This window comes from Chroicocephalus ridibundus, chromosome 17 (assembly GCF_963924245.1).
Source record: "Chroicocephalus ridibundus chromosome 17, bChrRid1.1, whole genome shotgun sequence".
Lineage (NCBI taxonomy): Eukaryota > Metazoa > Chordata > Aves > Charadriiformes > Laridae > Chroicocephalus > Chroicocephalus ridibundus.
Window position 1 is genome coordinate 2,788,487 of NC_086300.1, and position 27,366 is coordinate 2,815,852.

Below are 27,366 nucleotides of genomic sequence, written 5' to 3' on the forward strand. Positions count from 1 at the left end.
GGCTCCACGGGCCTCCAGTGACTAATGTCCCTGGAAAGGGACAACTCCCACAGCTGAAGCGCAATGGGAAAGGCGACTGCTGGAAGACGAGACCCACAGGGCCAGGACCTCTGCTATTGAAGACACCACCTTTGTAAAATCTGTGGCCTTACACATCACGGGAAGGACGCCGTCACTGGGGCTAAGAAGCAGCAGAAGCGTAATGTCACCTACTCAGTGCACTTCTTTTTTTTTTGGGGGGGGGGGGGGGGGGGGGGCGGCAGGGGGGGAGCGGTTTGCAACTTAAAAGTTCTTGAGGAGGAAGCAGGGCTTCAGCTAGGAGACAGATCAGCCTGTTGCTTTGTTGAGGGGCTCAGCGTGCGCAGGAGAACCCACAGACTGATTCCCCCACCTCCCAGGGCAGGTTCTCTCATGCTGACAACAGAGCAGTAGATACAGAGGAGACCGAGACTAAATTCCCAGAAATTTAGACCAAGAGGAACGTTGCTTTCCAGAGCCAGCAAGCCTTCCAGGTCTCAGTTCCCAGCTCCGCGCTACAGGTGAGAAGGGCCGCCGTCTCCTCTCCTGCAGACGGACTGACAGCCCGGGACCGGCTGGGGACAGCCAGAGGCTGGGACCAGGAGAATCCAGTGTCCTACAATTCATTTGCAGGCAGCTGGGGGTGCCTGGCGTATGATTAACGCTAGCAGTAGGGGAGGGACAATAGGTTCTCCGGGGTCAAGTTTCTAGCCGAATTCTTCCAAAGCCTTTGCAACGTGTCTATGAAGTCAAAGAGACAAATCCCCACAGGCAGCGCTTAAAATCCCTTTGTTTATGGAAAGAAAATGCTGAGAGGCTGACTTATAACACTCACCAGAACCTGAAGCCGCGGACAGTGTATGGAAAGCTGGATTAGCGTACTGTCTGTTATCTGGAAAAAAAGAAAAAGCCCTTTCACGCCGAGTGCTTTGCACAAGGACTTTTTTCCCCCCTGTGAAAGAAAAACTGCAAGTTTTTGCCTAATCGATGACAGCGTTCCCCTCCTGAGCTCCTCAGGAGCTCATCTCCTGCGTGACAACATCTCAGATATACAGATTGTTCCACTCCCTTATAGACATCAACTCATAGCCTTAAAGGGCTGTTAAGACCCAGGTATTGCTGGGTTTTTTGGACTTTTTACAGTAGCTCTTACAAAATAAGCTCACAATTAAGGGAAAGAAGCAAGCAGACTTCTTCAACACCACAATGTCTCCTACATGCTTGTCTCCCAAAGTACCAGAGGTGTTCAAATCCCCTCCCAACAGCCTGGGGGATTGCGGAATTGTTCCTCTTTATTCTTCCAAAGAGAGAGACTCCACACAATGGCTTTCTAATCTGAAAGCATTCCGAAGGGAACTTGCTGGGCTGTCTTTGTTCAAAGCAGTCAGTCCAAGGACACAGCCCAATCTTCCTCTTTTGGGTTAACTTTAAATCACTTCCTGTCTGGACTATTGTCATTTCCTCTTGTGATCTCCTAAATTTCTGCCCTGTAACCATCAGGAAGCACAGAATACTGGGGTCACGCTGTTCTCGTGGCAGGAGGCAAAATCCTACTACCTCCACTGTCTTTATCTGAACCAATTTCAACTCCATCCTTAGGGATAGAGACTTTTTTCATGGGATCTTGAGTAAATTCAACTATTTTCCCTAAAAATGCTCCCCTGAAATGGTTATCAGCTTATGGCACACACCCTACAGAACAGCGTGTAGTGATATATGAGACCTCCTTAAAACTCATGAAGGCGGCTGCAGCACAGGGTTGAACGAGTCGACAATAACGGACCCATGACCTTACATCCCCCTGTCTGAGGAAAGCTAACGGCACCCCAGTTTCATTTATTTATGGGCACCCCAGTTTTATTTCAAGTTGTTGCCATGCCATGTAATGTCACTGCTATTCAAACAACCTGGCTGTGTTTTTCCGAAACAGAGAGTTTCCATTATTCCTAGCAATGGATGAAGGACAAGCCTTCCCCTGCCTTAAAAGATTTTACTCTGGAATTTGGTCTTGTGTCAAGGGTCACAATTCACACATCTATTACATGACCTTCAGGACACATCTCTCACTATTAAAGTTTTTTTTTTTTTAGTATTTACAGCAGCAGTCATTACTATGAAATATGAACACAGGATCAAGCTACAAAAGCAGTATTTTCTTATCCAAATACATCCAATTTCCTTGTTCAGGATTCTAAATCAAGCTCTCCTTTGGAGACCGTCTATTACTTTCTCACCATCTTCCCACCCTGCTGGGACTGTGCTAAAAGAGAAACAGCCAGAGGCGGCACCTCCTACCTGGACGCACTCTTCCAGGTCCATTTTTTCAAGCTCATGGCAGTTCTAGGAACAAACAAAAGACCAAACACACAAACTAAGGGCAAAGTTCAGGCAGCAAATATAAACACAATTACAATAAAGACAGTTCTTTTTAAAAATGAAGGGTTTTCCTCCATGAAACATCATGACTGGAAGGCAAGTTTGCCGCTTCTTTACAAGCGGCACCAAGTATAGCAAAGGAAATCTGGGAATTTCACTCATTTAAAGGCACGGAGGTTTTTTTTTAATTCATAGAAAGTGAAGGCAGTTAAATTCAGGGTCACTTGGACACAACACAGATTAATCCAGAAAAACAAACAGTAAAGTTTGTAACTCCCAAGTATTTAACATTTCATTGTAGTTTGGATGCACGTCCTCCCAGACGTGGGGGTCAGGACAATGCGAAAGATTACGCACGACCTCATTTTTGTAACTCAGCTGCCCCTCAAAGGCTGAGATCTAAAGCATTATAAAAATCTACGCTGAAGAGAAAGCTACATTTGTTCATATCTATCGTGAAAAGAAAGCAAAGATACTCGATGAAACAGTGGAAAGGAGCACTTACCCTAGCTAGAGTGGTAAAGCCCACATCTGTTAGTTGAGAACACCTTGCAACTTCTAATATTCTGCACAGAAAGAATTTATAATAACCATGGTGGAGTCATTTTGCTTTTCAGAGTGTTTCATTAAAAGCTTCCAGCAACCCAGAAAAGTCTGACCCGGTTTAGGCTGTGCTCTCTGAGAGGATAATTTGCACAGAGCATCCACCCTCTATACCTGAGTGTAGGTCACAGGGAAAGAAAAGAAGAAGTCAGGCGAAAAGGGAACTCCACGGGCCACCCGGTCCGTCCCCCACTGGGATTTGGGGGGGTCTAATCCCACAAGGGTTGGACTAAGGCGCTCTTAAAAACCTTCATTGCTGGACACTCCACAACCTCCCCGAGGGATTTCCTCTGGTTTCCACCCAAAACACAGATCTCGCCGTGAAACAGGGTGTAACACGTGACAGCCTGGCAGCTGAGCATGACAGAATAAATATTTAATGCCTCGACAGAACAGTCTGAAGTCTTCTACGAGGCGAACCGCTTGCTTCTGTGACACCACAAACCTTCTGGCAGACAGCTACTGCAGCTCTACAGAGGTTTGCTTCAAAATATTAACGTATTTATCTACCTTTGTAGGGAAGGAAGCCAACTTGCCTAAAGTGCGTTACGCATTTTACTGCACGGAGCTTAATGCTGCAAAGCTGCAGCTGAACATAAACACAGAAACCATTTGGAACCGGAATCGTGTTTTACCTTCCTCTTTCACACCCGCTTTGCATACATACACGTGTGTGCCACACTTTGAACCCATCGTTCTTTAAATGAACTTATATTAGAAAAAAGTTTGGGTTTTTTTTTTTTTTCCCCCGAAGACATGCATTTTATGCCATTTAAAAACAGGCCACTCAGCTGTTACAGATGTCAGAGAATAAAACTGTCTCTTCTTTCTGCACCTGGCCATTTTCTGAATTATAGTGAAGTCTTCCTGAAGAAACTCGTCCTAATAAGAGAAAGTCTTAAAAAATAATAATAAAAGAGGCAAGCACCTGCAGGGACGTCGCTGGAAGCCCACTCTGTCAAGCAGAGTGAAAGCACAAATTCCATCTGCTACAAAAATCATCGTGAAAACCCCGTTAATATCATGTGTCAAGAGGAAACAATGTTGTTTAAATGTGTTTTTGGTTCTCAATACAAAAGTAACCTAACCTCAACTGTTTTTCATAGAAGAACAAAAGCAGATAGACAATGGCGTAAGAGGAGACGGCGACTAACGCGGGCCCACGGGCAGCGCGCGCCCCCACGGCAGGGAGCTCTTCCACTGCTCTTTTACTCGCACGAGGTTAGAAACCAGAAGTTTGGGTAGAGCTAAAAAGCTCAGGGATAAGTGGTGCACGTTCAGGAAGACCTGCAGAGTCTAAAGCAGCTCAACTATTACGTGACCCTGTCACCAAGATCCTCTGCTCGACGCGCAGCGGGCGGCCGGAGCGGGGGGAGCTGCGCAGAGGGGACTTACCTAAGCCGCGGGCAGTTCTGTCCCAGGGCGTTCAGGATGGCATCTGTAATGTTAGAGCAGCCTGAAGCACACAAGGATTGTAACTTGTGGCATCCTCTGCATATTGTAATGAGACCATCATCTGTTATTTGCTACAAGAAAAACAATAACAACATCACAAGCCATAACAACGTAGGTGGAGGTGCAAGGCGCTGCGTATTTCCCTTCTCAGATTTCCGACCAGGCATTTAACTGAGGCCAAGTTACGCTCCTTTCAACCCAAAAATGCATTCAAATATTTCACTGGAGCAGCCGAAACAGGATAAGCCGCATTGAAGTGACTTGTAAACATTTGGAAAGTGATTCCACATGCATGGAAATGTTTCCGAGCTCGGGCCATGTGAGCGATGGGGGAAAGCACAGTAGCCACAGGCCCAGATTCGGTCTCCTGCCTTCCTCTGCTGCCTTTGCTCGTACAGACCTTCTTGGCCAAAACTCAAGACAAGAGAGCACCCAAGAGTCAGAGCTACCCATAAAATAAGCAGCAGGTTGTTTTCACGAACAGCCTTTTAAAAAACATACACTGTGGTGGTTTGGGACCAAAACCTGAATGGTGAGAGACGGGCTCACAGCCCAAACCACGTTATATCATAGAATCATAGGGTTGGCAGGGCCCTCTGGAGATCATCCCCTCCAACCCCTGGCCAGAGCAGGGTCACCCAGAGCAGGTGGCACAGGAACGCGGCCAGGCGGGGTTGGAATGTCTCCAGAGACGGAGACTCCCCCACCTCTCTGGGCAGCCTGTGCCAGGGCTCTGCCACCCTCACAGCAAAGAAGTTCCTCCTCCTGTTGAGATGGAACTTCCCAGGGGCAAGTTTGTGCCCGTTACCCCTTGTCCTGTCCCCGGGCACCACTGAGAAGAGCCTGGCCCCATCCTCCTGACACCCCCCTTGAAGTATTTATAAGCGTTGATAAGGTCCCCCCTCAGTCGCCTTTTTTCCAGCCTGAAGAGATCCAAATCCCTCAGCCTTTCTCCATCAGAGAGGTGTTCCAGTCCCCTCAGCATCTCGGTAGCCCTTTGCTGCACCCCCTCCACCAGTTTCCTGTCCCCGGGCAGGTCCAGCCCTGCCTGCTCTGCTCTGGGACGGCAACGGCACACAAAGCTGCTCCAGATGTTCCCCGACATGTGCAAGAGCAGAGGGGGCTGGGACTCGGGGTGGATGTGTCCCAGGAGCCGCACAGGACCAAGAGGGACGAGGGGAAAAGGGACACGAGGTGGCAGGGGCTGTGCGTGCTGGGGGACCAGGTTAAACCTCAGTTCTCAGGTTCTGGATTTTCAGCGGCAGCCAGAGGCCAGACTCCACTCCCACAGAAAAGCATCAACCGAGGGACCGGCGCTGCTGCTTTTGAAACAGCAACCAGCAAGTCTGTGGGCTGGCACTGGCGCTGGAGCCCGTGGAAACAGAAACCGAGCAGAACTTGGTATTTTCAGTTAAGGTGATCAAGAACCTTCTTAGTTTTCTTCTCCCTTCCGCCTGTTCGCCTCTCCCCTTCCTGCCTCTCCATAGACGCAGGTCTGGAGCTGGCAAACAGCCCAGCTCCTCCTTCGCAAGCCCCCAGTCCCAGGTGGACAGGCACCAGTCTCGAGGCAGCCCAGTAACTGGTAAAGCTATTCCTTAACCAGGTCTGGGAACAGCCCCACAGCCCCCAAAGGCCTTGCCCGCTTCCGTGGAAAAAGGAAGAGATCATCCCGTTACTCCCTGTGTCAGACTAACTGCACCATGGGACATACAAAGAGCCCATTCCAATTTCTTTTTTGGCATAAATACACATTTTTGGCACTGCGGAATAACTGGTTTAGAGCCCTTCTGTGCAGGGAAACGGCATTTCTTGGTTCAATTTTACAAAGGAACCAAGGAAACGGCATTTCTTGGTTCAATTTTAAAAATCACACCCCACCGCTCCAGCCCCACGGAAAGAATTTTTCCAGCTCATCCAGTAAATGGGTTTAGAAGCCCCGTGGGCAGGGCAGAGACACAAACAATTCTAACAAACCGAATGCTACGACACTGTTTCGGGGGCTTATTCAACATCACTGCACGCTACCAAAAAGCTGGTTTTCATCAACTGTTTTTAAGAGTCTCGTAAATATACAATTGCCCTGTCTGCAGAGATGACGGTATTTCTGGGATGGAGCACATTCTGCACGGTTCTGCTCAGGGACGGCCTCGAAACGCACGCTGCTGGGGAGCTGGGAAATCAGAGGAAGCTTTACTTACTAAGCATGTCTGAAGGTTTAAAGTCACCAGCTCGGGACAATGTGCACCGATGTATTTCAGAGCTTCATCCTCAAGCTGGAAAGAAAAATTCAGAGACCGAAGCAACCCGTTAATACTTGATGCAATATTCAAAATCAAGCTTTGAGAACAATAACACGTCCGTGGTTTGGACACCTACGGGGGAGGAGGGCAATGCGCTGCAGTCTCAAGAAACACAGCAAAAAGCCATGTCTTTTTGGTTCAGTTTTTTTTTTTTTTTTTTTAACCATCTCAGGAACAGAGTTCAAAGGCTCACAACACAAAGTTACTCATTTAAAGAAAAGCTGATCCGGTCAAACACGCGTAATTAGCAACCAAGTAGTGAAATCAGAAACTATTTACAGGAATTAAGGAAACGCTTCACTAGTGAGGGCCTGTAAGTAACACTATTTTTATACTGCAATACTGGAACAAAAAAAACCCACCAGCCTTATTTCAATGTGAGGAGCACAAACACATCCAGGTTGCTCTCTGATGATAAAAAAGCCTGCGATTCTTAAATCTATAAGAACAGATGGCAAGTAATTGATAACAAGGAGGTATTGCCATCAATATTACTCACGACGCCATAAATTACTAGAAACTCAAGCTGTTTCTATGACCTGAATTCTCAAAATAGGCTGAGATTGTTATATCTTTAAGCGAGTCATTTTTACAGCCATGTATACCCATCTCACGTCTCAAAAACCCAACAGGAGCATAAATTTAGAAAAAATTACTGACTATAGCCCTTACAGCTGGGCTTTCCGGTGCGCACAAGGGTACTGGCGCCTTCTGCACGTCGTCAGCGCATTAGTGCTTTGCTCACCCTAACAACCTTTCAGGACTTTCTGCGGTCACGCACAGGGGAAATAAGGGTTTGGGTTTTTTTTTTTTGGCAAAATAAAAACATCCAGCTGTTTATCTACACACAGCAGCCAAAAATGCCGCTTATTGACTCGTACTTAAGGAATCCCCACCCCAAGAAAAACCCCAAATCCAACCCGAATACACGCTGCAAATGTTCGGGTACAAGGACCTAACACAGACCAGAGACGATTTCCCAGGTTTGCACTGAGGCTCCTGAACTCTTGGGAGTCTCTGGGTCGCAAGTTCCAATTGCTCCAGGGTCAGTTTTATTCTCCTTTTTCGAGGACAAGATTCCAAGACACACATTTGCTCCTTTCTAGCCTATCTGTCTGCATGAAAAAGACCCCAGCCCACGTAAGTAAAAAACCCAAGAATTAGTCCCCACATTCTTTGCAAAATAGCTCTGCGAGGAGCCATTTCTCCTTAAAAGAGTAAAGCTCAGGGTCGACGTTCCCCGCGCCCCAGTGTAATGGATATAAACCCTCAGTAAAGTTGTAATACAGGGAAGTATTTAACTTACTACACTTTTCAATGACTCACCAGGTAAGACAGTAAAGAAAGATTAAAGGAAGTTAGTCTAAATAACAAAAAGCATAAGAAGGGGGTAAAAAAAAACCACCCCTTTGAGCTTCACCATTTAGTGCACCATTTATATATTCCAAAGTACAAACATCACTCTGTGTCTCTGCCCTTTTCAAAATACACTGTTCTAGCTCAAGAGAGACGCTCGGGGGAATAGTACTATGCTCCTGAGCGGCGGCAGAGGTGTCTTTTCAAGGAGTCGCATACACGGCGATTCTCTTTGATGAACGAGAAGATCCAAACGACACGCAGAGGAAATTCTATCACCAGCGCAGATGAAAGTCCTGTCACGCTTTCTGAAATTTTCTGAGCCTTCAGAAACGGATGGGTCTAGCCATGAATAACAAAGTTATCTCCTCTTTTTTAAAAAAAAAAAAAAAAAGTTTGCTCAATGTGTTCCCGATGGGGAAAAAAAGAAGAATGAATGATTCTACAGCTAGATATGCAATTTGTTCACTGTCCCACCATTCACGCTGAGCTCAAAGCTATTAAAGAATTTCAATAAAGGCAGTTAATCTCCAACAGACAGATTGTGAGTAATTTCAGTAACGTAACGTTTCTGGAAATAGAAAAATCCACAATACTTCATGCCCGTACTTTCGGTTACAGGAGAAACCCGCCAGCTGTTATTATTCAATCGGAGCCCCCTCCGTGGAGCCGTACCTGCGTGCAGCCCTTCAGAAACAGGGCTTTGAGTCCCCCACAGCCTCTCACCAGCGCCTGGATGCCATCCTTAGTCACTTGGTCGCACCAGGAGATATTCAGCTGCTCCAGCAGTGGGCATCCCTCGCTTTGGGGGTGAAAGGGAAAGCACGGGGAAAACTTGGTTTTGTTTTGGAAAGAAAACCTGCTTCAAGCCAGAATCTAGGAAATTCCCATTTCTGGAACCCGCCTGAGCACAGATGACACCCGCACCCCCGCAGGGAACGCTTGCCCAACATCAGCTCCAGAGGCAGTACCAGGAAGTCTAAAGCAGGGTATCAGTAGGGTAAAAAAAGCCTGATTGATCCCATTTCAGACACCGCCCAGCTCCTGTACAAGCACGGACACTGGTTACACACGTTCTGGATCTGAATACCATCAAACCCCCAAACAGGGTTGGTTTCTGCCATGCTGCTTCTCACTTCCCAGGTGTAACTTGGCATTTGCCAACAGCTGCCAGCAGGAGTAACGCTCAAGTACAATTTGTAATTAGGAAGAGCTACACATGCTATCGTGTATTTAAGACAGCTGCAGCACAAATTTGACCTTATGAAATTAGAGACAAGAATGAAGACCCTCAAGGGAAGGAAAAACCAGGCTCAAAGTATTTTAATGTAGCTACAAAAATAATTTATTCATTTGTTCTTTCAAATCCGTTTTTTCTTCTGGTATCTAGATTCACCCCTCCAGTATTTTTTTCCCCCGTGATACAGCTTTCCAGTATTTTCTTTTATTCCAGTGGTATATCACTGATTTTTTTTTTTTTAATAGCTTGGCCTCTATTGTTACCTTTAGGGGTCTTTTTTTGCCTCCTTTTCTCTGTCCCAATATCTTCCCACCAATGTCTGTCTGTCCCTTCCTTTTCTAGATTACTTGGCAATTCCATTTAGCAGATTTAAGCAGTTATATGTCTCCTAAGCAGTTTAAAAAGACAGATCGTCACATGTTGGTGATGTAGCTATGTAAACAATCACTCTGTACACGATGGTACACTGACAATGAAGATGACGACTGTTGGTAAACGAGCATTTTAAAAAGGCAGACTAAGACCTTTGTCTCCCCCAAAATCCCTCCTCCGCAACTTTAGTAGAATATAATTCTTCTTCTACTGCCACTAACCACCAGGATGGATAAAAACAAGGTCAAGGGCAGCTTTTGCTGAGTCCTCCGTCTGCAAACCAGGAGGCACAAGGTGTGAGTGCTGAGCTCTGCCGGGGAACGCCTGAATTCTAGTCAGAGTTACACCTCAGACTATGCCAGTCTCCTCCCAGGCACACGAGACACGGGGCAACGGTGGGTCACACGATCTGGAATCGACCAGCAAAAGTCAGCGGTGTTGACTCCTACCTCAGTGCTTTCAGAGACAGGTTGGTTATGGACGTGCAGGAAGCCAAATCAAGGTGCCTGAGTTTCGAGCAGAACTTACTGAGGCTGGTACACGTACTGAAAGAGAGCACACAGGACACTCATGCAATAAATTCATTCAGAGTCATGTAAGTCTCATACGACATGCATCGTATCATCTTAAAATAGAGAATGTAACACGGCGCACACAGAAAAGGGGACAACGGGGCAAACATGAGAATGTTACTCACGCATCCGTGATCTTGGTACAGCCATTTAGGTTCAATACCTCAATATTTCTGCAGTTCTGTGCAAATGTCCTTTAAAGAAAAGGAAAGACACAGCATTTTTCAGCCAATAGATTTCCAGATGTTTTCCAGCATTTATCTGTAGCATCAGATCTAATTTTACAAAATTGTCTCAAGCAAAATTAATAAGTAAAGAAAATAATTTACGTTGCCCTATATCTTGCCTTGGGATTTCCCAGCCGAAAGGCAAAAGTTTGTAATTCAGCACCAATTACCACGTAGCCCGTAGTAGCAGAAGGCATTATTTTAATGAGAACTGAGAAAAATGGCTACTGTGTGAAGCTAAAAAAAATGATAAATTAAAAAGGCTTGTCTGTTATCGCTCCTGATGTTTGAAGTTAGACACACCGGCTAAGATCTCAGTTTCAAAGTGTTCATAAATTATTCTAGTCCTCTGCGGTTGTAGAAACGGAATCATTCTTTACATCACATTTAAGAGCAGAAAGAAGCCATACCGCTACCTTAACGCATTGTCTCCGACCCCTAGACAGCCACGCAGGCTTAATTTCCGCAAGAAACCCCCACATCTTTTAGAGATATTCTCAACTACTCGGCCCTGTCGGAGACAAAAAGAATTATGTTAAAATCCAAAAGTGACATCGGCATTCAAAAAGTTGAAATTCAAAATTTTGCAGATTAACAACAGTTTGTTATTCTAGGTAAAACAGCGCTAAGGAAACAAAACAAAAAACCGCCATGACAATAACCTAAGGCAGGGAGAGGGAGAATTATTCAGCTTCTGAAGATGGAGAGACGAGGAACAACTACCTAAAGCCAGAGTAGGCAACCTCGGGCTAAGGACTGGGGAACTTCCCCCCGTTCAGAGCTGCCGGCCATCGGTACGGAGCGCCCAAGAGAGGGGGAAGAAGCAACGCCACTGCGACAACACGGCAGCGAGATTTATAAATAACTAGAGTTAATGTACTATAAATGAATATACTTAAATTTCTATTCGAAATAGAGATGAGGCAGAACCAGCCCGTGAGTTTCACTCTCGTGGAAAAAGGGATTTAGAAAAATTTGTGTTGAAGAGATCTAGAAAAATGCTTTTTTAATTTCAAATCTGTAATGGATGGAAGCCTCCAAAGACCCCACTACAAGCTAGCATGTACCCAGCTATTTCTCACTCCGAATGAAGCCCAAAAACCACCGAGAGAACATTTGTATCAGAGTCCAGAAATTCAAAACCCTTCCCTTCCACTTTAGTCTATGTGGCTGTTCGTCACAGAAAGGAACGTCACTCGGTTCTTCAAGTACTAGCTGGCATTTAAGACCTCTATAATGATGAAGATATTCTACGATAATCTTTTTCCGAGCCAAAAAAATATCAAGCGCAAGGCTTGGAACATCGTAATACCACAATCGAGAAAGGGAGACCAACTTTAACAGGTCTCTGCCTGGGGTTCTGGTGACATCTGGTGACATCTGGCCACTGGCTGCGCCAGGAGCAGCTCCGTGGCCGCCGTCCTGCCCAGGCCAATGCTCGACCTGCATTGTCCGTGTAGAAGGGCTGGAAAATCGGGAACAGTCCGGGTGGTTTTGCAATTCCTCTAGCAAGCCCATGAATTCATAGGCTTGAATTAGAGGATTGAAACACGTTTATATGTAGAATTTACATTCCTTTAAAGCAAACAACGCTCAGGACATCAGAAAGCCCAGCTGGTACTTTCAGGTTAGGTACAACATATTCCAGCAGTTTGTTTTAAAAGGGGAAGTCTGTGCTTATGCAAGAACACGTGTTTGATGTACAGAGTGGCGTTGGAGAACAAAGAGATGTTAAAACCATGCAAAAAGCACTCAAGAACGAGCAAAGCCTGGTTTGGATTCATGGCATCGCTCCTCCCTCCCTCCTCCACAGCAGGGCTGCTGCCTCCACGCACCAGGCACCACCGACAACTTTGCTCTACCTCCATGAAACTAAATCGTGATATGGGTCTGGAACTTTCAAGGCATGTTAAAGAGATAAAAGTATTTATTATCAAGACCAAAAATCACACCATTTACTTCCTTCAAGAAGCCTGAGGCCACCCCGACCCCCGCAAGCAGAAGTCACAGTGCCACGGGCCTGTCCTTATCCCTGCGTCCCCCTGTCTCCTTAGATACACTTAGATACACAGCTGGCAGGAAGAGATTATTTTAACTCTTTCCTCCACAAACGACGTGTGTTATTTCCCACCAGTTCTCCCAAGGTGTGAATCTTCAGTCATCACCCGCTTTATGCCTCTGTCCGTAACGATTTAAAACGAGACACTCTCTATCTCCCTCCTCCAACATGTTTTACAGAGGATATAACAGTCTGATAAGAAACTTAAGGGTTGGTTTTTTTGGTCTCTTATCCTGATTAATGCAATTTGAATTTTCAGAAGAGCACGACAACAGCCCCCATCCCTACCAGTGCCGAGCAGCCCCCAACTAACAGATTTATAACAGCTACAACGAAGCTTTTCCACAGCTGCGTCTTTCAGGAATAATTTTGACCTCGTCCCCCTGAACCGCCTTCACTTAAGTTTCAATTTTTGACATTAAAAACAGAGAGGAAAGGATAGATATAGTGCAGGCCGTGTTTCAAAAGGCATTCAGTCTTAATGGTTGATGTCAGTGCCACGTTAACGTTTCTGTGAGCGAAAGGAAAAGTAGCCTAAATTCTGCTGTACAGCAGCCGGTTTTCCACAAGAACACACCTATTTACTTATTTCTGTGTTCAGAACACACACAAAAATACCTCCCTTCTATTACTACCTTGAAGTCTTGATACAGATATACAATTCTGTCCATTTTCAAAAGCTGAATGGATTGCCAAGACTTTAAAGACTCCCTGAAGCTAAGAAGAACTGAAATTAATGATTTCTATCTCCAGGGAAGGTAAAAAGGGGTTACGCTGGGAGTATTAATCCGTTCTAGGCTGTAATTACATTTTAACAAGAAAAATGGGTTTGTATGTCACTTAATTATACCTCAATATCCCTCTGGAAATCAAACAGGTCAATTCGCTGCCAGTTACTGCCATCCAGGGCCAGAACATTCCATGCCTTTATCGGGGGAAAAAATGTAAATGTGTTGTTAATATGAAAAAAAACGCCAGTGGGGACCCTAGTTACAGTTTGCTCCTTTTAGAAACAACATTCTGTCTCAGACGTTAAAGCAACAAGTAATTACAGCCAACAAGGAGAACTGTGCAGTTACCAGAATCGTCCCCTCGCCTACCGGCAACACGTCGCAAGCCCGCGCCGCCCTGGCCACTTCTGCTCCCTCGGGAGTGGCGCCGCTGAGCCCGGGACGGGAGGCAGAGCTGGAGCACGGGCATCTTCACGGTCCTGGCTGGAATCTAATCCCCTCCGCAGCTAAACCAACGCCTTTAAAGGACGCTGGCAGGACCACCACGGAGATGGAGGGTACCAGGACATGGGCGAGTCCCAGAGGAGACCCCACCCCAGGCACCTACGCTGCCACGAGAATGACTCTAGTCTGAGGACGCGGAGGACTCGGTGGTGCTGGGACGGAGGACTATGCGGTGACATCCCGTATGCGGCGGGTGAGGCTCTGGTCTCGCACACCTTCTCTCTGGCCTCCAGCAGAAAGAGGTGCTCAAGGCAGTTCCACAGCTCGGTGCACGGGGTGCCGCGTCCCAGGGATGGAGAAAGTCAAAGCTTTGTAAACATCCAGATAAAGCAGCCAGCTCTCACCCGAGACCTACCACCAGTGCCCGAGCGACAGTGTTTGCTACCGCCGACTTCAGCGTTTGTTTCGGCTTTTTTTTTTTTTTTTTTTTTTTTTTTTTTTTAAAAAAAAAAAACAAACAAACCAACCTTCTCACATAGCTCATGCTACAAAATGCGAACCAGGAACTGAACGTTAGTAATTCTGCCCTTAATGAATCAAAAGGGTTGTCAACAGAGTACTATACTTGACATTTTAATTACATAATCAAAGTAAACAACCAGATCTCATAATAACCGTGAGTCCATCATGGTTATGACAGAGCGCATGTATACATAGGCGTATTTTTATCCTACATCTATGACACGCACTAAGCTGCGCCTCCATCACAATACGTATCCTGGCTCTTGTGCAAGCCACCTATAGACTTACAACAGAACCGTGAGCACTCATTTTCTGCGCTTTACATCTCATTGCTGATGTTTGTTTTAAGGTCTAGTTATTGCCCTGAGAAAAGTAACAGCTCCAAGGGAAAAGAAACGCACCAGTGGATGTGAGTCGTAACAGTGTCCTTGAAGGTGTAACGCAGGGGATATCACACACAGCCTCTCAGCTCTGTGCAGAGGCGTTCGTTAGCCCTTTACAATACACGCTGTGTCACATAACGACTAACGAGTTCCCTGATGCCCCGTGGACTGTGTAAACAGGAGCAAGCAGCAGAGAATGGGAGTACACCTTGACCTTGGCAACTATCTTTGACAGCCCATTTTGGCCCATATTGTTCCGCTGGAGCAGTGAATTTCAGCTGGAAGATCTTTCACTAGAAGACCTACGTTACCCAGAGACCACGGGATGATAACCGTGACGCCTACACGTCACACAGGATATTTTTTTTAAGCAATTAAAAATGTTTCAGCATAGTCTTTTTTATTCTTATGTGTACTGAATAATGACACAAGTTACCGTTTCAATTCGGAACCCAAGGTTGCTCTGTTTTGTACAGGTGTCACGCAGCGCCAGCTCTGCCAGCGCGGTGAATGCACCACTACAAACACCTTTCTGCATGATCGACTTTCCGCTCCTGCCGTAGTAATGCCTCCTCTGCGTCTCTTATTAGATACCGGCAGGATAAAGTATCTGAACAAGTCTGGGAGCTCTAGACAACCGGACCTGCAGCTGAAGGAACTTTCCTAAGTGAATAATCCAAGCTGGATTTCATTAGCTGAAGCCCACAAAACTATGAGCTACTTAAGGGGGAAAAAAACAACCCTAAAGAAAACAGACACTTGCTTTTTTCCCCCCACGCTTACATCAGCTACATCCAAGTAGGAAAGTAAACGCTCACTGACTGTGTAGCATCTTGGTGAACCAAAATTTCTATATTTCCACCAATACCCACAAGATGCCATTTGAGACTCATGCAAGTTTGGTGTTTTCCCCAGCGCAGGCTCTGGTACAAACCTGGGCTGACTGGAGAGTTCTGGGACAAAGGGTGAGCCACCTCCCCTTGGAAACCCGCTCGGGGCCTGGGACACCGGGAAAACGGTATTCAAGCTTCGAGTCCCCCTTCACCGGTGCCATCAGTAGTTTCTGGTATTGCGGTGTTAATTCGGGACGCTAATTAACAATAGTTGAGTTGCGCAAAGCTCCCTGGTACAAAACCTCCCGGCTGGACGTGCCAGGGAGGGCTGGGGCAGGAGGATCGTCACCCAAACCCAACCAACTGTGCAAATCCCCCAGCAAGGAGGAAGGTTCTTACCCGCGAAACTTGAGCGCAACGACACAGAGTGACCACATCCAGGAAAGAGAAAATTCTGTAACAGAAATAAAAGATACTTTATCAGTTATCGGCATTTCAAACAAAGAGAACACGGAAAACAAAAGCGGGGGGGGGGAAAAGGACTGGAGACAGCGAAACTCCTTTGTAATTCAGTTGAAAGCTGAACTGTGAAAAGAAGCGCAGAGCCAGCAGTTAACAAATGAATGCAAAACACAGATACCGAGCCACTGTGAAATATTCATCTCGCACCTCGTAGTCTTTACTGCTGGTAAACGGAACAGCCGTTTATCAAACCAAGACGCTTACAGGTATCGTGCACTTTAACAGTCAAACCTCCAGTTAAGGCAGTACACAGCAGAACAGAGAGCTGCACTGAGCTGTTTGGGCTCCCGTTTGTCACAGGAGCATCGCGGTGCCCAGCACCTCTGCTCAGCAAAAACATCTTTAGCAACAGCTCTCCAAGGCAGGCGGTGCAATAATTAACAGTTAATAGTTCAAAGCAACGCCGCAGCCCCATTTCGGTGCAGGGATCATTTCTTCTTTTTCACACAGCCGTGCTAAACACGAAGTGTCGTTAACACGGAGGCAGGAGGAGCATTTTGCTCTGCCACACTGCAAAGCAGCTTTGCGGAGCCGGATGATTTGTTCGCTGGAGCGGGTACAGTGTCTAGGAGAGAGGGTTTAGGATGAAGGCGATGCGGTCGCTCCTCCGCAGTATGTCATTCCTCTGCCAGGGCACACCCAAGGCCAACACCCCGGTGTTGCCGTCCTATTTATCGGGATAAAGGAATTAGACAGTAATACTTTGCAATGCTAGACTGGGCTAAGGCATCCAGCTTTTCTCTTGGGCATATACACCACCGTCTGTGATCGCAGGAAGTACCAAACCCATTTAAAGCTCCCAAATCTGCAGCAATTTATCAATATGGTTATTTCACGGCTTATAGTTATTCAAACAATCATACGCCACAAAACAGAGCAGGCCAAGTGGAGGGCAGAACAGGAAGGTTTCCTCCTCTTTGCTAGCAAATATAAAACCATAGGATGAAATGGTTTTGCAAAGATAATGCAAACATTTGACTACTAGAAAACACTTGCACATATGCTTTAAACTCGAAGACCACCAGAAAGAGAAGGTGGATGCAAGCGATAAAGGTCTGGGGCAAGCACTTTTGTTCCAATGCTATATGCTATTTTATAAAATACTCATCAGATAAAGTGTGGTTGTCCAGGAGAAATTCCGAGAACAAACAAGACTCCACTGCCCCCAAAACCCCCAGACTTTCTCAGGAGAGCAGGTCCCTTCCGACCCCTACCCTTCGGTGATTCCGTGATTAGCGATCGTTTGGACACCTGCAGCACTTGAGTCATTTCCCCACAAGCCTGGGGGCTTGGGGGGGCCATACATAAACTTTCCCTGATTCTCAGCAGACCTGCCTGTGCTGGCAGAGACTTAGAAATGAGAAGACACTGCTGGCAGCGTGTTCTTTTCGTGTGACTTATAAACACCCTGTACTACCGCGCTACCGAAACTCTCATGTAAAACCAAGAGAGCTGCATGATGAATCCATCTCCCCGGATAAGTACAAAGAATACATTTGAATAAATAGCGCAGATACTGGAAAAGCCAGGGGAAGAGGCGCTGAGAACAATGAGCAAACATTGTGTGCATCCCAGGTCAACCACACTTTGTCCTAGAGCTGAACGAGGAAGGGCTTATCCCGGCTTTTGCTGCTGACACCAAGGTTTGTACGCAGTTGGTATGTGCCGCACACCTCCAGACACCCATGGATCTGTATATTGTTATATACGGGTAGCAAATCCTGGATTTTCAAATTTTAGGAAAGGACACAAGCAAGGCTGAGATGATACGATTCAACTATCACACGGCCAAGCTTTCTTCACTGGCAGGTATATAAAAAGCACTTTAAATACATCAATGTTGGTGGAAGAAGAGAAAAGGACGCTGCCAATAGAGGATGAATGCAGATTATTCATCAAAACACAGATGCTCACAGGTATCACGTAGCTTAACGCTCAAACATTCAGCTGAGTCAGGATACAGCAGAATAAACAGCCACGCGCTCTCCTGTGTTCCTACACTGCCCAAGATACTCAGGTTCAAGGAGTTTGGTTCAAGATAGTTCTTGTCTGTCCCTTATGCATCTCATCGTGAGACAAAATGTCCAGTGACACGCTGAGATAGACGCAGTTCAGAGGTTTGGGAAAGAAAGTATGTGCTTTACCATAACTCTGTTTTGGGAACCCCCTCCCGGATTTCAGAAGCAGCCCCGTACTTGCTCTCAACTGCTTATAGACAAACCTTCCCCTGGAATTAAATGTCAGTTATTCATGCATGTATGCGAGCACCGAGGATTTATTTAACACAATGTCAATGTACAACAATACAAGGAAAGCCTGGGGAAATGATAGAAGCTAGGGAAAATTCTTACTTTCACCCTAGGTTCCCATCATAGGAGCAAAAAACCACCAAACTCCATGGGAACAGCGGCTAGGTCAGTAACTACGCAAGCTTTCTATATTTTCATTAAAACTGCTTTCTCCATGGAAATCCCAGGCTATTAATAACCATCTCATCCCTCTTTCAGGGCTATTAGGTCTTGCTCAAATTCTTTTCCGCTTCCTGCTCCTCCCTTCCCAGTCTACCCACACAGCAAAGGGATGTCAACGCAGCGAAACGCTCGTCCCTCTCCCCTCGGAGGTTCAGGTTGCTGAGCTTTGCCAGGAGCTCCCGTCTTGTCCAACTTGGAGACTTTGGCTCTGAAAAGCTCAAGAGCATTTTCCAGCGTTGTCTGAACTGCATTTGCATTTGTTCAAGAGTATTAAGCCAGTGACTCAGCACAATCAGACGGCTAAAAAAAATAAAAATCACTCTTTCAGCAGCGTTTTGATCGTTTCAGAATTGGCTCCAACTACAACCCTCCGCATGAACTGGAGAGAACAGCAGGAGCACAGTTAAAATCTCGCTGACACAATGACCCAAGCTAAGTTTTCCAACACAACCCCGAGGACAGGCTTTTTGTTCTCCAAGGAGCTTTTGGGGAACACTTAACCCAAAAATCCCCAAACAAGCTGCCCACGTGGGTCAGCAATGACCGAGCAGACACCACCTTCCACCAGGGGAACAGTACGGGGCAGAAACGCTGGGTCTGTTTTCAGCAATCTGCACGGTATAAAATAAAGGTAATCTAGATGTTCACTTGTGATAATACGCATTCTTGCTATTACCCTGGGGCTCAATTAAAACTGGACTCGACAACAAGGAAACACACTGAGCTGACAGGAAATTTGGATTCAACTTTGCTTAGTCGGCTCCAGACCCTCCCTCAGTAATACAGGGACAATTCCTCCTGGAACTGTCTCAAAGCACAAAATCCTTAGGAAATACCTGCCGCTCTGGTCGGATTCAGTTTATCTGGTGAAAGAAAGCAGAGAAGAGTCAGTAGCAGCGGGCTGACCAGCACTACTTGAAAAATGGTTTTCCTGAGTCTCTTTAACAGCTGAAAGGACACGTAGCTGGGGTGTTTCTTTTTCCATCCAACCCGCAGCATTTCTGCTTTGCTCGCAGCTCGCTGCTGTACTCTTATGTCGGTCTTTTTACTCTCCAGGGTTGACAGTAAGAAACTAATCCACACCAATAACTTCAGCATCAAACAGTGATGACAGGGGAAGGCAGCCTGAGTATTCCAAACAGGAATTAAAACAACTCTGGTATTCCAGCAGATTAAATTATTTCCCCGCAAAACAACTCACTACGTGTAGAACTTCGCCTGAACAGTCCAGCACTGGATAATTTATCCAAAACACATTGTGGTTAGAGCATTTTTCAGGTTTCAACCTTTTAATCCACTCAGGGTTTTCTAGGACTCCTCACTTTCCCACTGCCGCTCTAATTAGATTAGGGTCAAGACTCTAATGAAATCCCTGGATGCTGCGGGCTTTGAGGTGAGCTAGAGCTTAGGCCTTTAGCCTTCTAAAATTATCAACATCAATTTATGTTAGCGACCCACCATTCAAGTTAAATTCTGCTCCACACTCATTTTACACTGATGGGCTGGCCAGGAGCAGAGAAACACCAACTTTGCTGCCAACTCATCGGTCCCCCGTGCGCTCCCATCGCTTCCATGTCCCAAGCCGAACTCAAGCTCCCGAGGAATAAATCAACACGGGGCTTGAAGGTCAGATGGCAAAGCCAGTGCCGGTGACTGGTTGTGCTGGAAACGGGCGAGCAGGCAGCAGGAGGTGGCATGGAGTAAAAAGCCGCTTACGCCACGAGAGAACTGAAAACTTGCTTGACCTGCCCATGAACCAATACGGAAAAGCCGAATTCCCGCAGCCCGGTCTGCTTCCCCCAGCCAAGCGTAAGCTGTTCAGCAGCCCCACGTCACGCCAAGAGCAAACCTTCTGCAGGAAACCAGCAGAGACCACCAGTGCCACAGAAAAGCCGGGCTTGGGGCTGGGGTTTGGCTTGCGGACAAGAAGCGACTGGCAGGCAGCCCTCCAAGGCTGAATGCACCTTTTCAATGGGGCATCATCGGTGCCAGCGCAGGGAAACAGGGACATGACGCCCTTTCTGGGGAACGGCCACGGCCAGAGCCAACGTGGACCACAGGTTCACCCTTCAGAGCCACCGAGCCAGGTACTGCCCAAAGAGAAGCTGGCAGCAGCAAAAGGAACTCCACTTTTTGCTGATTCGGCTCATTTTTGACTTTGTAAAGGTATATTCAAGTATAAAGGTGTAAGCGCCTAGAACCTCAGCTAGCAGGAGACAAAGGTGAGGCAGGCACAAGGATTTTAGACCCATCAGCCGATCTCTCTCCCCACGTGCCGCAGGACAGCTTTGTTTATAGAGTCCTGCTCTCGGGGAAACGCAGGACAAACAGCATGGCCACCAGTCACACGGTAGGACAGAACACAACACGACAGCAGAAGCACGGACACGTGTGAAGGAGAGATTTCTGAGGACAGCCCTCCAGAGCACTTTACACCTCCACCCCATCCTCCCAGCGAGAAGCGTGACTGGAGTTGCACATTTCTGTATCTCGGGGTGTGACAAAGGCTGCTGTTCACCCCTTTCATACCCTCCTACTCTTTATTTTGCTCAAGTACAGCTTTCCACTTTGCAACCACATACATGAGACATCAATGCCATCTGCAGAATGAACAAACCAGAGAACAAGACATTACACAGCGGCACTGCTTAAACACATAAGTCTTTGTCTTGCAGACAGTGACACTCATTTACGGGAGATTCCTGCAGATAAACGCATCCAAGTTTCTCTTTCAAAGGCTGCACTGTCAATCTACGCTAATTAATCTTCACAGTATGCTAACAGTGAATTCCAACTCTCAGAACCGTTACTTATGAACTTTAACATCTATAAACTCCGTCTCCTGATTTTGCCTAGGTTCCACGCAATCCTGAGCGCTTGCTGTTTTACAGCAGGTGAGGATGACTAGTGATATCAAGGCACAGGAGACAAAACCATTTCCGCAGGGCAGAAGCGCGCGCACTGCTAAGAACTCAGCCACACTGTGGCTTGTACTGATGAAATTCCCTCCCTGGCGCAGGACCTTCCCTCCTACTTACCACAAATCCTTTTCCAACTCTCCAGTAACGTTCCTCCACACACCAGCTACCTCCTACAGCCCAAGATGAGCTTTTGCTTCCACACAGGATCGTTCCACTTAGACCAATCTGCCAGAAATCTCACCCATGCTCTCATCAAGGTCCTGCTCCCTGGGAGCGCAGTGACCACACACCCCCTCCCCTGAAGCCCATGCAAAATCTCAATTCAATTCCACCCCCCCGACCTCTTCCTCCTTACCAGATTCCCCACGTTCCCTGTGCCACGCACACTCCTTGCCTCACACCAGTGCCCTTCACAGCCTGTCCCCAGCCTACCCACGTCTTATGTCACCTCACCACAAGGGCAAACCCTGGTTTTGTTGCATCTGCAACACCAGCACCTACTTGCTCCCATCAGTAGAAGAATCCCCTCTCAGGAAACCCAGCAAGACACTCTTCTCACTCTTCAAATTCCCCTTTTGCTGCAACACCTCCATACCAACGGTTCAGGGCATGCGCTGGGGGAAAACAACTGCTGTCACCTGTGAAAAACTGCATCGGTTTATCTGAGCAAGGGAATCCTGTTGTGTTTGCGACTTCATCCCGCTCCTCCCACAGGTTGCTCGGCTCTCCCAGCTACACGATGCTGATTTTCACACAGCAATCCCCGTACAGCATGGACAATCACTTCCCTGTAGACCAGGCTCAAAAATCAAACACCCACATCAGCAGCAAGGAGGGCTTTAGAAGCCGTACATCTTGCTCTTGGATGAAGAATACTGGAATAGAAGAGACCAAATCAGATTGGAGATGCCATCGCAGAGAACAGAGGAGGCAGTGCAGTCAGAAGAAAAGTCAGACTTCTTTTTATTTGGTTTATTTCACAAGTGAGTTAGCAGCAGTTTCCTGCGTCAGAGCTCTTCTCCCCAGACTTTTTCTTGCCATTAAGTGTTGACAGTACCACAGTTTCTTGCAGCGTAAGAATTTTGTTTGTGTTAATAATTTAAGCTGCCACCTGCAATTGCCTTCACCGTTTGCAGTCTAGCATCTAGGCTTAAAGCGCTGATGAACATGACTTTACTTCAAGATGACAAACTGTGACGACTGAGGTACAATCGCACACACGTCACGCTACTCCTGCGCCGGGGAAGGCAAACTTCAGAGGGTACATACGTGTGCGCATGCAGAAGGGCAGCACAGGGAGAGGGCAGAGCCCTCTACCCAGATCCACAAAGCCTGATCCGCTTGACCTTTTCCAACAGGAGCATCCTGCCCGGTTCCTCTCTTATTGACGAGGAACAGGACAAAGTCTGCTCCAGCATAACTAGACCAGAGGAACTAACTTTTTTTAAATGGAACGCTAGAGACAGGCAGAATCCTATTCTACTCATTAGCCCATACTTACCATTTATTTTCATTAAGGACTTACTCAGTCCTTAGTTCTTCCATCTACAAAACAGGCAACCAGGAAATTAATTTAACATTTTAAAAACCAAAACCCAATAATATTTCGCATAAACTGCTGCTGCTGCAGACCTTTGATCTGCCTCTGTTTGTCTATGGCTTTCCAAATGACCCAATCCAAGCTCCTGATTTATGAGCAAAGCAGCAAAATCAGCTGCTGGCTGCAAATAACAATACGCCCCCCCATCTCCCAAACGGAAAGGCGGCTTACCGAAGCAGCAGCTCTTTTGGAAGTTTTTTGTTGATCGCAGCTTCATCATTGTTTGAGAACATCTGTAAACAAAAACAAATTTAAGCATTTTAGCCATATATTTTCATGAAGTAAACAAAGCCTACTTTACTCTAGGGAAGAAGCCGCTGGTTAACGAGGCCATTTCAAGAGAGACATCTGGCCCGATAAATTATCAAAAGATAAACTTTGTGCTCAAGCTTTCAAACTCCTGGATTAGACCACAGTTGGATGGGATAGCACATCCAATATAGTTTAAAAAGTGGTCCAAGAATGCTCTGTGGGATTGGTAGATTAAATATAAAACGGGATTTTTAATTTATCTATTAAATGATAATGAGGAGGTGCTTGTGGGCTGGCAGTGACTATGGGAAGGTATCACCCGCAGCGTTACTACGGGGTTCCATCTGCGCCACGGTTCCATGTGGGTACAGCAAAGCACAGGCACTTTAAAACCGTACAGTGCAACTCCGCATCAAACAAGCATGCGGCAAACGGGCTGGAGGGAAGGGCTACGACGAGAGCGATGGAGCAGCCCCGACCTCCAACAACTGGAGGCTGAAGATGCAGGAGCAGCCGGACTGGTTTTCATAACAGAAAAGGCCGCAGAGTGCTGGCAAACAGGAGCCTACGAGAAAGTATTACAGCGCCCGTACGGTCCTCGCAGCCAGCTGGACGGGAGCAGCCTCAGGGGCTCTGGGGAAAGAGGCAAGCAGCATTTTTTTAAAAATCACAAAGCACGGTTTAAAGGGAGACGTGATCTTTGGTGCTGCATCAGGAGGAGAGATGATTCTAGGAAAATACCACGTTCTTCCATGGCAAGGAAGCCAGCGCTGGTGGTTGTATCCCGTGCAAAGCATTGGCACAACAGCCAACAATTTACAAATCTGAAACGGACTTATGGACCAGCTAAAATAACCCCACTAGCTGCAAGAGTGAGAGAAGCTTCTCTTTTCTACAGAGTGCTAAGAAAAACAGACAGCAAAGCCTCACGTGCTTCTTGAGGAATATCTACATGTATTTAAGAGACTTGGTATTGTCTTGCCATGGTGAAAAAACAAACAAACAACCAACCTCCACACACTTATGCCTGTGGGAGGAATGATTAGCGCGATCTGCTGAGCAGTGATGCCTCATTCCATTTAGAGGCATGCTTTCAACATTTCCAAAAGCAAAGCAGGGAACAACAAGAATGAGCTTTAATTTCATTAATAAAGTTTCTCTTTAACCTCTGGAACAACCAAGAGCTCCGAGACACATATCTGGTAAAAACTGCTGCTGAAATTACAGTCTGAAAAAGCCGATTCTAATCAGTTGATTAAGTGGTCTGAATCAATGTAGTTGTATGTATGCAAAGCAAATAAACCCAGCATCAGCTAGGTCGCTTAAGTGGCAGAGGATCAGATTAAGAGTTAAAAAAGGAAAGTAAGATCTTCGTGGCTTATGAAGCTGTACTGGGCCTCACCGGCAGACAACAGCTTCTCCAGCCAGCAGATATTCCATACGCAAGCACCAGCCCAACCCTATCACCTCGCAAAGAAACCACCACTGCTTAATGGGAAAAGCTGACGCGCTGCCGCTAAATTGTATTTTAACACGCACCGATCAGTGCTGACAAACTGATAACACAATAATGCCACCATCACGAGCGAACACCAAACCCAATGCTTTTAGAGTCAGCCAAACTTAAAAGCTGGGTTTCTAAATCACAGGTTGCTTTTTAATTATCTCCAGATACCAAAGCATGATGCTGAAGTGGGACACGAACTCTCCAGCATTCTTTCCCAAAATGTCACACAGAAGAAAAGTGTTGTTTTCCCCCCACAGATGCTTTTATCACTTCCCACCAGAAGATATCACAAGTTAACAAGTCCTAAATGGTCCACTAGACAGGCGACTACTCAGCCCCTTTTACAGATAATTAAAATTGCCATTTTAATGGCAAACTGGGGAAGTTTTGCCATTTCCCCAGCTAACACAAATTCTGTGAAGTCTGGTCCCTCAAGACTAGGGCAGAAGAGCATCTCCTTGAATCAAGGACCACACTCAGACCCGGCCACTGATGCCATCCGGCGCCTGGCAGATAACCAGAGTGTTAACGGGACAGGATAGACACTGGCCAGGCTGTGAAAGCAGCTAACGCGCGTGCGCATCCTGGGACTGGATCTTCTAATTAGACGGCTTAGCTGATCAGCTGGGAAATTAAGGAAATTCTGGAGAAAGCTCTAATGAAGGAGAAATGCAGAGGAATTATTCATGGGAAAATAAGACTATGATTCCCCCCGCCTCCAGTTACACGAACAATAGCAAAGAGGCAGATCCATCCTCTTTCCCATTATTGTCCAGGCCAGAATTTTACATCTGACCCAGCACCCTCCACCCCCTCACAAAAACGGGTACGAGAAATTAAAGGAGCAAATCAGATAGCAGTAGGAGACTTCCGAAAAGGAACCAAACTAGAAGAGACCAGGCAAGGGGCAGGAAGTATTAAAATAGAGATTCCAGAAGCAGCCAGCCAGCCTTTTCTGTCTCATCTGCATTGGCAACAAAGCTTTGTCTGAACGCAGGCACTAGTCACTGCCTGTTGTTAACTGTGATCGTACATCAGGGACACCCAAACAGCTTTGTGCAAAACACAGAGTTTTTTCTTGACTTCTGCCCATTACATTGCTCAGTGGAAAAAGCTTACCTTGATTCCAGTGCAAATCAAAGCCTTAAACTGGTTTTCTGAAGACGCAACCCTTTGACCAGTACTACACTAAAGGAACCTTTGTTTTTTGTCTTACTAAAAAAGTCCTTGGACTGAAACGTGACAGTGCCGCGGCAGGATATGCTGTGTGGGAGATCCTCGGCTCTGGAATTCCCCCTCCCCTGGAAGGCTGGGAAGTGCCAAGCTGCATCACCAGACCTCACGATTGTATCAAGCCTTCAACGTGGTGCTCGGATGACAGAAGCTGGGTGAAAACGGGCTGGAACTGGGATATCTTGCTAAGTCATGGCAGAGTATACAGCTACTTAAATACACCAGTGGACGCTTTGACTTTCTGGCAAGTCCATGCAAGAATAAAACTAGTCTGAAAAAGCGTTAGAGGGTATTCTAGACTTCCAGGTTTTTGAAATTACTTCTAGGGATAAAAACCTAAGTGTTCTAAGTTTGCTTTTCCTAACATCTCTCCCAATATCCTTTAATACGAGGTGTTATGCAGTAGAATAAGTTATTCTTGACAGGATACAGAATAACATATCTTTCTCATACGTAAATTTTGCAGTCTATATAAGACACAGAATCTTCCACAAAGCACCAAGTTTGCTGCTGTGCGAAGCCACATCCCTTGTACAGAAGAAAGGGAAGTGGGGAAAGAATGAAACCCCTCTTGCCCATCCACCCATCCGAGATGCAGGCAGACCGGCAGCGTGCTCCTCTTCTGAAACAGCCTTTTCCAGCTACAACAGAAGGGATAAATCTGGAACAAACACCACGGAAGCAGATAATAGACTTCAAAACTTGCATTAAATTAGTATAGGTTGCTATAATCTGCTACAAGGCAAAGGAAAACATGTCCTGCCAGAACAGCAGAGCCGGACAGAGTTTATTATCTGCATTTCCTTGCCATTTTACTCTAAATCTCTTACTGGTCTTCAGAGCAGCATCTCCAGAGAGTGGAAGTGCTGGCTTCGCTGCTCCGGACAGCTGGAGCTACGCGGGACCACAGCACACCCAGGGTTTGGTCATCGCTCAGTTCAGATGATTTGATTTTCCTGCAAATATTGGATTGCCCAGGAAATGGGCAGAACCTGCAGAGTTTTCCAGGGCATGCGTCTGGTAGCAGTTTTACACAGAAAGACGGTTTACAAACTCTGAGATATTTTGCATACACACACTTCAACAGCACTGCACGTGGAAATACCTCCCTGTTCCAACAGGGGCTCAAATGGGAGAACAAACAGGATCCATCTAATCGTTACCTCCAGGAACTCCAGCGGTCGGTTCAGCGCCAACTTCACAAGCCCAAAGAAGTGACAAAACTGGGAGGACTTAATCCATAAATCAATCCTTTCTCTTGCAAACATTAATGAAAGTGTTAACACACCATTTGCTACTCAATAAAAGGCTCCCAATTTACATCAGTCCATTGCATTCAGCATTTGAGAGCTGCACCCAGAGAGGCTGG

At 46.5% G+C, this 27,366-nt stretch overlaps 1 protein-coding gene across 4 annotated transcripts in view; it reads right to left on the reverse strand.

Annotated features, from left to right (window-relative positions):
* The window catches only part of FBXL20 (F-box and leucine rich repeat protein 20), a 43,831-nt gene that overhangs the window by 3,750 nt on the left and 12,715 nt on the right, over positions 1-27,366 (reverse strand). For all 4 annotated transcript variants that reach the window (XM_063354763.1, XM_063354761.1, XM_063354760.1 and 1 more), the window contains exons 2-13: positions 23,177-23,238; positions 15,891-15,945; positions 13,429-13,503; positions 10,936-11,030; positions 10,418-10,486; positions 10,170-10,265; positions 8,784-8,910; positions 6,651-6,725; positions 4,393-4,523; positions 2,900-2,960; positions 2,314-2,358; positions 854-910 (exon numbers count right to left, since the gene is read on the reverse strand). In XM_063354763.1, the coding sequence (XP_063210833.1) occupies positions 854-910; positions 2,314-2,358; positions 2,900-2,960; positions 4,393-4,523; positions 6,651-6,725; positions 8,784-8,910; positions 10,170-10,265; positions 10,418-10,486; positions 10,936-11,030; positions 13,429-13,503; positions 15,891-15,945; positions 23,177-23,238 (948 nt within the window). The remainder of the gene's footprint in view (positions 1-853; positions 911-2,313; positions 2,359-2,899; positions 2,961-4,392; positions 4,524-6,650; positions 6,726-8,783; positions 8,911-10,169; positions 10,266-10,417; positions 10,487-10,935; positions 11,031-13,428; positions 13,504-15,890; positions 15,946-23,176; positions 23,239-27,366) is intronic.